Genomic DNA, 13,557 nt, shown 5'->3' on the forward strand with positions numbered 1-13,557 from the left:
TCATGGTCTGAGGACAAAGTGAAGGCAATGTCATAGTGACATGACAGAAAAAGATAAATAAATTTAATTTAAGGAATTGATAAGGTCACCTAATTTGGACATTGAGACTCCGGGTGGCATACAGCACATCAGAAAACAAAACAACAATTCTGTTAAAATCCAAGACATTAGTAGACAACCAGGAAATCACGATTCTACCCCTCTCTAGATGGGAAACGCGATCATCCCAGCCCTAAAGTCTGAGGAAAAAAATCATGTTTTTACTGCCTTTCTGAGGCCAACAGGGTTGGGACCAACTGTTTCCCTGAGGAGATCCAGAATGATTTGCAGTTACCACAGCAGAAAAAGGCAAATCTCTTGGGTCCCATTAGATGGTGTTGTTTCAGGGAGGGATCTAAAGCATGCCCATTCAAGCATGTAGGACAGGCAGATATCATTGGGGAAAGGTGGTCCCACAAATAACCCAGTCCTGTAGGTTTTAGGAGGGCTTTACAGATGATAACCAACACCTTGACTTGCACTTAGAAGACAGTAGGAAGCCAGTGGAGCTCACAAAATGGTAGTGTTACATAAGCCTACTGAGGTGAGCCCATAACACATCTTAAGAAGCCCTCCTTGGACTTAACTTTTGTCCTGTCTCCAACCTCCCCTTCTTAGGGAACATTGTTGAGTGGTTGTGGTGTGCTCAGACTTGGAGAGCCCTGGAGGAAGCAGATTATCTGACCCTTTTCAGTCAGGGTTCAGCCCAGGTTACAGTACTAAGATGGCCTTGGTTGTACTTGTGGATAATCTCTGGAGGGCTTAGGACAGGGATGGTGCATCCGTCCTGGCCCTCCTGGATCTCTCAGTGGCATTTGATACCATTGACCATAGTATCCTTCTGGACCGACTCCGGGGGCGGGAAGGGGGGCACTGTTTTCCAGCAGTTCTCCTCCTTCCTCTGTGGCAGGTTCCAGGCAGTGTTGGCGGGGGGAGAGGCTGAGCCCTCAGAGCTCCAGTCTTTTGCCCCTCCTTTTTAACATCTACACACAGATTTCTGCAATGCACTCTACATGGGGCTGCCCTTGAAGACCATCCGGAAATCACAAGTGGCCTAGAATGCAGTGGTGCGTGCAGTTTTGGGCACCCAATGGTTGCCCATATTGCACTGCTACTGCATGATCTGCCCTGGCTTCCAGTTCTTTTCCAGGTGCAATCCAATGTGCTAGTTTTATCACCTTTAAAGCCCTGAATGGCACAAGGCCAGGTTATTTGTGGAACGGCCTCTCTCTGAGGGTATCTGCCTGCTCCACCAGATCCGATAGGATGGACATGCTCTGGGTCCTTTCCCTTAAATCTTGCCATCTAGTGGGAATTAGGCAGTGCCTCTTCTTGGTGGCTGCTCCTGCCTTTCGGAAACCCCTTCCCCCTGAGAACCGGCAGGCCCTCCTGGCCTTTAGAAAAGCCTTGAAGATCTGCCTTTTCCCACAAGCGTTGGGGTAGTGTGTTGGCTGGAGCCCAGGAAAGTTTTCTGTTGGATGTGAGGGGGGTGTTGTTTGGGGGGAGTTTTTATGTCGGTTTTATGGTTTTTATTGTTTTATTATTGTTTGTGCATAAGATGGGCAGCTATATAAATCTTCTAAATAAATAAAAATTGTAGCTTCCGGATGGTTTTCAAGGGCAGCCGTGGGTAGAGCACACTGCGGTAATCCAGCCAGGAGGTGACTAGGGTGTGACAGTGTGCAGGGCCTCCCGCTCCATGCTGCAACTAGCACAGATAATGTAGTTGTGCAAAGGCCATCCATGTCACAACTGCCACCTGCTCTTCATGATGCTGCCAGAGTGTGTTTGTGCCATGGTTATGTACAAGTGAAAAAAGGGGCTATATCATGATCTGATTAGCAATCTCTTGAAATTTTCCTAGTGTTGCTTCTCTCCTGTATTGTTGTTTTTAACCACAGAAAATCCAACTTTTGGGGAAAGAATATTACAGAATATCTACAGTGGAGATGTAACCCTTGCATTGGGTAGCACTTTAGAATCATTTTAAAAAGCTTAATGAATGCTAAGACCCTTTTCTGCCAATATTTTTATAACTACTAAAATATTCTGAAACATTACTTCAGTATTTTTTACGCTGCTAGCTTCTTTTATGCTATTAAAAAGAGAAACCACTTCCTAGTCACTACTATTTCAGCCATGCACATTTCTGATTCAAAGGAACCTTATACAGTTAGATTTTTTGGCATTTTGTGGGTGGCAATGGATAAACTTTGAATCAATAAGAAGCAGGCCTTTTACACCAAACAGATCTTTACGATCGCTGATATTTTCACATGGGACACTCGGTGAATCAGACCCTCTCTTTTCTCATCCATCCTGTGTCAGTATCACTGATGGAGACTAAAACTAGTAGGACAGCCATGTAGAAAAAGTGCAATAACCCAGAAAGCATGGAAAATCAGCTGCAATTCCAGTTGCAATTTATGGACCAAGAGGGTCAGGTATATATGTTTGGAAGAAAGCTCTGCTGTGTCTGGAACTGCTTTTTCAGGAACACAAGAATGAGAGTCCTACTAGTAAGGCACACAAATTCAGTCCTGCTGGATAATTGAGACAGTCTGGTTTAGCCCATAATTTTGCTTTCAACAGTAGCCAGCTGTTTCTGGGAAGTTACAAACCGGACATGAAGGTAAACTTCTCCCCAGTGTAATGTCCACAATGCTTAATGCTACCCCAGAACATGGATATTAATTTTAGCTACTATACAACCAACTAGCAATTCAATTTATATAACTTAGAACTGTTGCTCTTACCCGTCTTTCATTGCTGTTGTTAACTCATACAAATGTACATGAAATATTGCTAGATCCCTCTAGTCTGGTATTTTGTTTCCATAGTGAGGACCGATAATTTCTCCATCACAGTACGGTTATCATAGCAGACAACTAAAAGCCTCAGTGAAGCCTCTAACTGGGAAAAATCCTTTTTCCAAAAGGCTCCATTAGCTGCTTCTGTTCTGTTTCACCCAAAGATAAAACATGTTTCTATCTCCTTTAGCAGAGAGATAATTTTCCACCCATTGTTGGTTTTAAAGCAGTTGAACGTGCGCCTTTTATCATATTGTAATTTTATGGATTTTTATGGTACTTTAAAATTGTTTTAAACATAAATGCAGACTGGTGAGCACAGACAAATGAAAGGATAAGGATATCACATCCTTATATGAACAACAGAACTTTCTTTGACCTCTTTAGGAAAATATCTTTGCTTTTTTTTAGACTGGATTGTCTAAGATTGTATAAGCTGCCGAATATATACTCAGAAAGTATGATTTTCCTTCTTAATGGTACCATAATAAGAAGGTCTATTTTGTGGTCGTATCCTGTCCTAAAATGCAACAATCTCAAGTGTGGAAATTGATAGCATATTGTTGCAAGCAATCTCTTTAGATAGGCAAAAATGACTTTCTTATCTCTGATTCTTGGAGAGCTTGGCCAAGGAACAGGCAGGATATATATTTAAAGAATTAAACAAATAATCTTTGGAAGGATCAGCAAGAACAAAGAAATAACTTCACATGGAGAAGGTACTGGGTTCAAGCCCTGGAAAAACTCCATTCTAGAACAGGGGAGTCATTCCATTGCCTAAGCATGTCTCACTCATAGACTGGGTTGAGATGAGAACAAAATCATGGGTCCCTGTCAAAAAATGTTCCCAGGACATGTTTGGGCTGCAAATGCACAAAATATTTTATCCTTTTCTACCAATTCCACATATTACAGTCTGATTCTCTACAGCATGTCTGTAAGGTCCAAAGGCTAACTATCTATCTGAAACATCTAAGAATTAAAGTTATTTTTCTACAGGAATAATACACACTCAGGAAGAGAGAGGGACAGACTAATTTCCCTTCTTCTAAGCTGACCTGCTTGGATGTCATAAGGAACGAAGCTCTCCATTTCTGAATGTCACTTCTAGATCCTGCAAGTGAAGAACATGGTGTAGGGAGCTGATGTGCTCCAGTTGTTATAGATAAAGCACGGCAAACCACATCCACAACTATGTTGTTATGTTGTCTTGGCATTTCGAAAAGCATGGGATTATCTGCGTGCCAGTTTGTCATTTTAGTTCTATTTCCTATGGCTCCAGGCTCAAAAATTCAGCTTCTGCAACAGTTCCATAGGTGAATAACCTGGTTTTAAATCATCTCCCACAAGAAACATGTCACTAGAGGGCTAGCTAGTATCTAGCATGTACTAGTTGACTGGCCAGCGTCATGTCCGCCTCTTTCTCACTACCCATTTCCCCCCTCCTCCATGCAGTGGGTGGACAGACTCCCATTCCTGCTAAGGAGAGAGCATGCTCCAGATTTTCTCATGTACAAAGTGGGCCGGCCTTGCAGTTGGTGGAATGTGCTTGCTCCTTTTCCTGCAGATCGCTGAGCATAGTTCTGAATTCTCTAATGCAAGCTAGGCGTGTCCCCCTTCCTCCCTTTTATGTGAGGTGGGATCCTTGGAGAGATAGTTCTACTGTCAACAGGAGCTTCCGGAAAAAGACCTTCTCTGCGGCTACAGAACAAGAGAGACCTATTAAGTGCCTCCAATACCGGTAGTTACTGTTATGATGCTGTACGATGGGGAGGGACAGGAAGACAAAGATCCCCACCCTGTGCTAAAGGCGATTTGCCAGAAAATGCACCACACATCCAGCAGATCCAGCATCCCAGCCTTCTGGACTGGTCCAGCCCTGCCCGTTTCAAACAGCTGATTCATTTTAAAAGGGCAATCTTATTTCCAGCCATAAAATGTATCTTGTTTCTACTGTCGATCTAGGAATAATCCTTTAGGCATTGCTCTGGGAGACATAGATATGTTCCCTTCGTCTGCCAAGCTCTCGTTCTGTGAATATGGGCAAGTCCTTTGCAGAACTCCTCTGCGGAGTTTGATATAGCTAGGTGTAAGGAAGAAAGAAATAAGTGTTAGATGATAGCAAGACTGCTGGTCCAGTTTGTAAACGAAGAACATTTGGAGACGCTGCAGCTACTTTTTATCTGGAAAATAGGAACTGATTCCTTGCAAAATGATTTCCCCAGCGCTGAGGGGAAAACAGACTGAAGCCACAGCATACTGGGTATATCCATATGATGTACAGTAGCTATCTTGCTGAAAATGTGCCTGCAGCTTTCTTTTATACAAAAGACGAGTTATTATTGATAAAATTTAGCAAAGCACTACTGTGAGCACAGATGAATGTATGAAACAAGGAGTCATTGCCTGTTAAGAGGTTTCAAGCAGGTTAGGTGACAGATTTCATTAGCCCCGGATTCACCCGTCCTGTTGGGAACGGGATGGAAAAGCATTACTGTATCATAAAGTGGGGGAGCAGGAGAGTTTTGTACGGCATTAGAGGCTTATCGTATCAAACACATCTCTTCTTTCTTTTTAGCTTTATAGCCAGCTTCTCCCAAAACACATTGTTTTTCTCTTTCTGTTATCTATTTGGAAATAAATATGGTGCTGTTCTTTCCTTTTTTCTAGGCACCCCATTTACTTCTGCTATTAATCCCTCTTAATTCTATGGTGTGACAAAGGCAGAGAGATCTAATATCTGTGTGAAAAGAACTCATATATGCCGGATTTTTCTCCAGCACCCAGCTATTAGCGTACCCTTACACGTTTTTCCCCATGCTGTCTGAGAATGATGGGAGCTGGAGTCCAATATGTTTGGAAAACGCTAGGATAGGGAAGGCTTTATGAAAAGCGTAGGCTAGGCAAAATTCCCTCAGCAGAGAAACAGGGATTCCCAAAGGTCTTTCAATCACAAGCAGAGAGGGTAAAGCCAAAAGCTGTAGCTGCAGTTTCAAAGTTCACGGTACACAAGAATTCCTTGAAACGTAAATGCACTATGAAGATTAGTGTATAAGAGGCGCAGATATACAAGTACACACCAGAAAATCAGAAAGGTCAAAGGCTTTATTACTACAAGGGAAGGATGTTTAAAAAATCCACTTTGTAGAAGTGGCACTGTTGTTTTCCATTCTGCAGGTGAATTACGCATGTGCCCGTTGGGCCAATAAAACAGGGAAGAATGCAGAACACAGACTTCTAGCTCCATTAAGATAGGACAACTCATATGGGGTAGTGAGGCATTTGTTTATCTCCAGATAATTACTTCTGTAGTTGGAAAACATTAAATGGAGGAGGGTCTGCTATATTGGGGTAAAGAACTAGGCCAGACCCAGGGGGAGAAGTAGCTTTGAAAAACAATCAGTCTTCTCTAGGCAAGTTGGTAGAAGTGGCTGTGAAAATCAGGTTGAAACAAACTATGGATGGAACTGAAGAGAAAGTAAAGGCAAAGGGGACACAAAATCTAGGACTGCCTTCAACGCCAGCTGTATCGTACCAGATGGATCTGAAGGAGAGGGGAGATGTAAATAAGGTAAACCATTCATTAATGTATTGTTGTGCTTTTGTCATCAAGGGTAAATGGGAATTTCCTATCTCATCCTCACAGGTCATCTCTAACTGTTCACCTGCCAAGCAATCCAGTTCTCCATCTCATACAACGGTTAGACAATGCTGGTGGAAAGTTCATCAGCAGAACGTGGTGAACCCTCTCTTCTCCTTACCATTTTGCTGCAGCATCAGGTAATAAAAGGACTGGAGTCCATCCTAAGGTATTAAGATTACAAGATGTATGAATCTATATCAATCTTTTTGTTCCTCCCAACCTAACGGAATATTGGAAAGAAATTATGTAAAGGGACTTAGGACTATGTCTGCCTGTCAGTCTGTCTATGTGTCTCTCCATCAGCAAAAACTGATGCAAACAAGATCGTATTTGGGGTGTGTGTGCATGGGAAGAAGTCAACAAAAGAAAAATGGAGTTACAAAATGGGTTAGATCTGATTGGGGAGGTGTAAAAAAATTCAGGGATACCCCCCCCCCAATGCATCCCCTTGGGAGATCCATAATAGAATGCTACCAACTGCTCTATTGTTAAGCCCCCACTTGCCCTGGTCATGTGACCCAGAGTGGAGCTGCTATTAAGGGGTTGGAAAGAATTCTTGAAGCCATGCTAAGCATGCTTTCCATAACTTGGGTTTTTTTTTTAATACTAATGTGTACTGAGGGCTATCATTGGTAACCTAAAATATTCATTACTGAGATTAACTCACTAACAGAAGTTCCTCATCTGGAGTGGAACATATGAGACCTTCAGTAAGTATTCATAGGAGCTGAGGAGTGTCATGGCCTGCAGCCTTCTCCAGACCAGCAGTGTTGGAATTAAAATCATACAGTAGTGGGGTGAAAAGAACAGAGGTGTTCTAGTCCAACACCCTGCCCAGGGCAGGAATCTTCATATCATGTCAGACAAATGGCTGTCCAACTTTTGTTTGAAAACCACCAGTGATGGAGCTCCCATGACTCCAGGAGGCAGGCTGTTTCACTGCTTAACTGTTGTCATGGTTCGTAAATTCCTCCTAATTTTGAGTTTGTACTCAACACCTATGTTAATTGAAGATTATGGGAGTTGAGGGAACCAGGGTAGGAAAATCTCTTTTAGAAAATTATTAATTGCTTTTTGTGTGTATGTGCATTACTTTATAAAAAAAATAAGGACAACTAATAGTTTAAAAGAGGAGAGGAGAAGGGAACTGTTCAGTAATCTTGAATGGCAGTAAGTGGAATTCAGTTTTCATGACGTTCATACTGGCAACCTGGTTGGTCCAGAAAGTACAGTTGTTTCCAGGGCTACAGGAAAAATAACTTTGTGAAAGGTAGGAAGAAGGTACTGAAAGAGGAAGTATTTCCATGACTACAATAACAATTTGGTGCCTTCAAGTCAGTCTTGACTCCTGGAGACTGCCTGGACAAGTCCCTGCAGTTTTCTTGGCAAGATTTCAGAAGTAGCTTGCCATTGTCTTCTTCCTAGGGCCAAGAGAGAGTGACTGGCCCAAGGTCACCCTGTTGGTTCGTGCCTAAGACGGGACTAGAACTCACGGTTTCCCAATTTCTAGCCTGGTATCTTAACCACTACACCAAACTGGTTCCCGTTCTATGACTACAGTGAAAATATCCCATCTCTCCAGCTGATACCTTCAGAAACTGGCCAAAGTTCCAGAGTCCTGGGACAAAACATGGCCTAGACACAATGTATAGTTCTATGAAATATTCACATTAGATTCAGCCTGTTAATGTCTGATCCCAGGTAGATTTAAGTGCTACAGTCAGTTGAGGATGAAATGATCTGGATTACATTAAAGCTCTGGATCTACTGTCACAGTCTTGTCTCCTAGAGTCAGTTATTAATATGAGCAGAAAGCACCGTACCATACTTGTGTCCAGAGCTGGCAGGAATCCGACCCGAGCGGCTGTCCACAGAGACCTGGAGCCTAGCAAGCAGCATAGGCAGTGGCTTTCTCTTGGATATACTGCAGTAATTTCACCACTTCTGCCTCCAATTCCTGCAGGATTGTGGTTTTATTTGTCATTTCTTTCTCATTGGCCTCGAAGCGTTTCTCCAATTCTGAAAGAATAGCCACAGGTTTTCAAAAGCTGGAACATTACACTCCCCGGAACAACTTGCTTTATCCTGGTGCCTTCCAGAAGCACAGGGGTTATAATGCCACAACACCCAGAATTTCTATCTAGCTTGGCAAAGATGTAACTCTGTCTACACCTGTGTTGTCCAAACTTGGCCAGTTTAAGATGAGTGGACTTCAACTCCCAGAATTCCCCAGCCAGCATGCACTACACTAAGAGGCTGACCAGGAATTCCAGAATCTGAAGTCCCATCACATCTGAAAGCCCCAGATTAGGGGAAACTGCCCTGAAAGAGCAAGTTTTTTTCCATCAAAAAGGGGAGTGAGGAGATGCATGAAGCAAAATGCCAAAGCAGTTAAATTATGAATCAAGAAATGATGCATTCTGATCATACTATTACTTCAGTTGCTACTCACAACTTTGGGGGTAATAACGACACTGAGTTTACTTTGTAAGAATTGCCATGATTTGAACAGCTGCACAAATACTAATTTAAATATCCCAGCATCTGCTAAAGTAACACGCAGAACATTTTCCAAGTCAGAGTTCCCTTGGAACTATAGCTTCTTCACCCTTGGAATAATTTCTAAAAACTGTAAGACAACTTTCATTGTGCAACTTGTTAGCTATGTTCACATGGCATGCTTAACTAGGTTAAACTAACATGGCATGTGAACAGCTAACGCACCTAGCATGGGAGTTAGATAAGATTCGTTTTAGCCCCAAATAATTCTAGAGTTGTTTTGTGCTAAAGGAGCCCCTGATGACCAATGAACCTCCTTTGTCTTGCTACAAAGAGGGACAAGGGGATGAAGTCCCAGAGTGGATTTGCAAAGATGATGTTGCTTTAAAAGCCCCCTCCCCATTTTACTTTTTACCCTTCCACAGTCACATTGGGGTATATGGGTGTGTGTAGTTGAAACATAAGAAGAAAGGGGTGGGAAAGCTTTCCCCAAGATTCCATAGTGAACCCTGATCCCAATCAGGCCATCACAGATTTTTTCAAAACCTTAAAAAGCAGCAAGAAGCGACTATCCTTGTCTTCTTTAAGATGCTCCCTAACTGATCAGGATATTGACGATCATCTGCTATTTGCTCACTGGCTTGTTTACCCTGGGGTAGTGGCCCACTGGATTGTGTAGCACTGTCCACACACCACCTGTCAGTAAACTCCCATCATCACCACCAATTTTTATTTTTTGCACTTATTTCTATAATTGGAGAAAGATACACGAGATTGATATTTAGCCAAACTCTCCTCTTGTGTTCTCACCTTCCAGCTTTCTTTTGCTGCTGTTGGCCTTATCTAGCAGATTCTGGGCTTCATCCCTGAGACTCTTCAGCTTGAGCAGGACTTTCTTGGGCTGTTTCTCCAATTCATCCTGCAACGTCTGGTAGTTCTGCTTCACCTCGTCTACCTCCTAGAGACAGAGGGAAGAGAGTCATCACAAAAGCAAGTAGTTGGTAGAAACTAGCAGTCAATCCCAGAGTGAATATGGGTAGAGATTGGGGGGATGGTAGCCCTTGAAAGGTTCTCAGCATGGGAGGGGAGAAGATACAGAGCCCAACAACCAGTCTATTTCCAGCAAAACAAGCAGATGAGGAAATAAAATTAAGTCCTGGAGGTTAAGGACAGCTTCTAGGTTTTTCTTTTTTTAATAATAATAATAATTTTTATTGAAGTTTAACAGGACAGCATCTAGGTTTCAATACCACCCTAAGAACTGTCAGTGGCTTTGCAAGCCATCTGCAATCTTCTAGGCAGGTCAAATGAAACCATCATCCATCTAATAATTTGTCCAAGTGAGCAGCCACCCTGCATCTTCCTCTTGGTCTGCTTGACCACTTGACCACTGGCTTGTCTTTTACCATCTTTCTGGTCTGCCTACAGGCCTTATTTTTGGCATTCTGAATATTGCATGTTTTGTATCAGGGACAAATACTTCTCCTGCAATCCTATTGATCCATATTTTCCAGGTATTCTAATAACAGATGTAATGTAAAGCATACAAACAATGTAACATCTGGAAGAATAAACATATATACACACACATTCTCATGCTCCTTAACCATGATACAAACAGGCCTCGGTAATCATTTTAATATGCCATAACTTCATGATGTTGCCTTTAGTTCCAGCCCAAAACAGAGGCAATTTTAGCTGTTTCAGTTTTAAAGTATTTTTTCCTGTCATCTCTCAACACAGTTTCTGCCATGGACCTGATCTAGCATGCTTTATTTTATTTCTTTATTTAATTCAACTTAGTTGCCACTCAACTCTGAATCGATTCTAAGCAGCTCGCAATATAGCAAAACAAAATAAAAACATAATACTGTACAAAACAGATTGACAAGATGGGATCCACCCACTCAATACAAAAACTTACCCAAAACCCACATCTAACAAGGGGCGCCATCCACCCTAACCCAAGGCCTGAGAAAATGCTTTTTCAAGGATATGACTAATGAGTGGGAGATGGGGTCTGCTCAGCATCTATTGGCCACTTCAGGCTGCTGTGAGAATGTCTCCTCCCCTCTCACCCTTGGGCATTGCCCTCCATAGCCATTTTGGTACAGGGGGCATGAGAGACTGGCCACGTGGTTTCCAGAGGCATCTGCCCACCTAATGCCTGACTGATGTTTTCCAAAGTGCTCGCCAGAGCTTACGTGGTCTCCTTAACAACACAGGTTTAATGCTCTTCTGAAAAACCATTAGTCCCCTGCTTCACAGAAGGTCGATTCAAATTGGGAAAGAGAGCCAGCTACTGCCAGGTGTGCACCGTTGGTTCTGTCATCAATGAGTGCATTGACAGGCTTTTTGCTGCTTCTGCCCACAAGGAATTTCATGGGGATGTACTTTTCTTTTCAAATTACTTTTGGGGACAGTCAATGTTATTTTGCTTCTACTATATCATTTTGCCAACTCCAGGGACTAGTTCTGGATGCTGCTAAATGCAATCCCTCTCAGTCAGTACTGCCATTCTCTTGCAGCATTAATCAAGGTGGGTTTTTTGTGTGTGTGCCTTCAAGTCAGTGTTGATCCTTAGCAACTGCCTGAACAAGTCCCTGCAGTTTTCTTGGCAAGATTGTGGAAGTGGTTTGCCATTGCCTTCTTCCTAGGGCTTAAAGAGAGTGACAGGCCCAAGGTCACCCAACCAGCTTTATGTCTCAGCTGGGACTGAAACTCACGGTCTGCTGGTTTCTAGCCTGGTTCCTTAACCCCTAGACCAAACTGGCTCTCAGGCAAGAGTAGACCTGGCTTATGTTGGGTTGGTTCCTTCCACTTCACCCTGTATTCCCCCTCTCAATATCTGTTGGTCTGAGTGACTGATCTCAGGTGCAGAGGATGGGTATAGAAGGAGAGCACCAATGTTCCCCACAACCCCTCCTCTACACCTGTGATGTGTCATCTAGGCTATTTCTGAACACAGGTCTCTAAACTACAGTATGTCCCCAAATAGTCATCTAATAGGTTGCATGTTTGGAGGAAGAGTTGCATTGGGCAAGAGTATTGGGGTGGTCCCTTCCATTTTACTCTGGGCCCCTCCTCTGTACCTGCAACCTCTAGCTGAGTTGGTTTAGACCCAGGGCTAGTGTTAAACCCATCCCCAGAAACAGCCCACTGATATAACACAGGTGTGGAGCACCTCTGCAGGCTAAATTGGCCGTTCCAGGACCCACCAACACTCACCCAGCCCTGCCCTATCACACATTAAGGAGAACAACTGATGGTTGTTTTTACCACTGGCAGGTGATGCTCAGTGGGACAGGAAATGAAGCCAGAGGAATCTACCAATCACTTTTCTTAACTTGTCCCATATGGATACTATAAGGACAGTACCATTTGATGGGCTTGTTACTGCGGGAGAATAGAGCTAGTTTATTAGGGCAGCAAATTTAGTCTGGTATACTTTTCTGCCCACTTGAGGGTTGCCCTTTAAAAAGGCCATCTGGCTGTGTCTTGTTAGTTATTGCCTCATTATGTATAGTCTATTGCCTGCATCCCTCAGCTATTTCTCATAGAATTGGCTTTGGACTACTGAGGATGAAGATGGCCATTTTCTCACCAGGAACTAATTAGCATTTTCATAGCATCCTTGAAAACCTGTTCTCATTACTGTTATTTTCACATAACCGTAGTAGGTTGACTTCAGTGACATTGTAAGTTACTTGTGTAGAAATGACAGATGGTCAAGTAACAGGGCTTTGTGATGAAGATCAAAGCCTAAAGGACAGAAAGGGCTATGTTCTTCTTGACAACTGAGAATAAGAGTCATGAGAGAAAAATGGGTATACCTCTCAGTAGCCTATTTAGGCACACAGGCATCCTCCATTCCTAACCATGGTGATGCCAAAATGATGTTTGCACTGTGATATCATGATGTGAGCTCTGTTGCTTAGTATTTGAGTCATGACACTGCACAAAGTATGTAAGGGACACCGTTTGCATTGTGAGGTTGTGACAACACTTCATCACCTGTGCTCCTGCACACACAGAGACTTAGAGTGGGCAAGGACAGAGAAGGCAGGAGAAGAAAAGAAAGAAGAACCATGAGACACACTGTCCTGAGGAAGCTTTTTGGGAAACAGACTAGCTGAGGTGGGCTTTGGGCAGGGAGAAAAAGCTTTGGATTCTGGCAAGTATAAACTCAGTAGCCAAGGGACTTGCAGCTAAAGAATCAGCCAAGGTGTGGGTGTGAATGCTTGTAGTTTGAGAGATTTTCCCTATATAACCCTGTGCAGAAAGGCAACAGACCTTCCAAGGGAGGGAGAAACAGGAGGTTCTGGAGGGGGGATGAAGATAGAGACCATTACAAAAAAGGAGGGAGTAACAAGGTGGGGAAAGCATGCCAAGTAGGGGGTCTGGAATTCTTCTATGGCATTGTTTCTCAACCTTGGCAACTTTAAGATGTGTGGACTTCAACTCCCAGAATTCCCCAGCCAGCCATGTTGCCAAGGTTGAAAAATATTGGGGGAGTTTTTTCTGGATCCAGTCTATTTCTTAACTCAGTCTATCTTTTTTGGGCTT

General features: G+C 43.0%; 1 protein-coding gene and 1 long non-coding RNA gene across 5 annotated transcripts in view; one reads left to right on the forward strand and one right to left on the reverse strand.

Moving 5' to 3' along the window:
- The first annotated feature begins 4,452 nt into the window (after window positions 1-4,452).
- Window positions 4,453-9,943, forward strand: LOC148216767 (uncharacterized). Its single transcript, XR_015795021.1, has 3 exons — window positions 4,453-4,590; window positions 6,496-6,629; window positions 9,809-9,943. It is a non-coding gene; the product is annotated as an uncharacterized LOC148216767 (long non-coding RNA).
- LOC103063208 (laminin subunit beta-1-like) overlaps window positions 5,937-13,557 on the reverse strand; it is a 77,980-nt gene continuing 70,359 nt past the window's right edge. For 3 of the 4 annotated variants that reach the window (XM_088134487.1, XM_088134486.1, XM_088134488.1), the window contains exons 34-35: window positions 9,802-9,949; window positions 5,937-8,511 (exon numbers count right to left, since the gene is read on the reverse strand). In XM_088134487.1, coding sequence (XP_087990613.1) covers window positions 8,378-8,511; window positions 9,802-9,949 — 282 coding nt within the window. In that variant the 3' untranslated portion in view covers window positions 5,937-8,377. The remainder of the gene's footprint in view (window positions 8,512-9,801; window positions 9,950-13,557) is intronic. The other variant, XR_015795020.1, reaches the window with a different exon arrangement.

Source organism: Python bivittatus, unplaced genomic scaffold (assembly GCF_059951505.1).
Source record: "Python bivittatus isolate LINGU-HERP-01145 unplaced genomic scaffold, Pbiv_v1 ctg000080_np1212, whole genome shotgun sequence".
NCBI lineage: Eukaryota > Metazoa > Chordata > Lepidosauria > Squamata > Pythonidae > Python > Python bivittatus.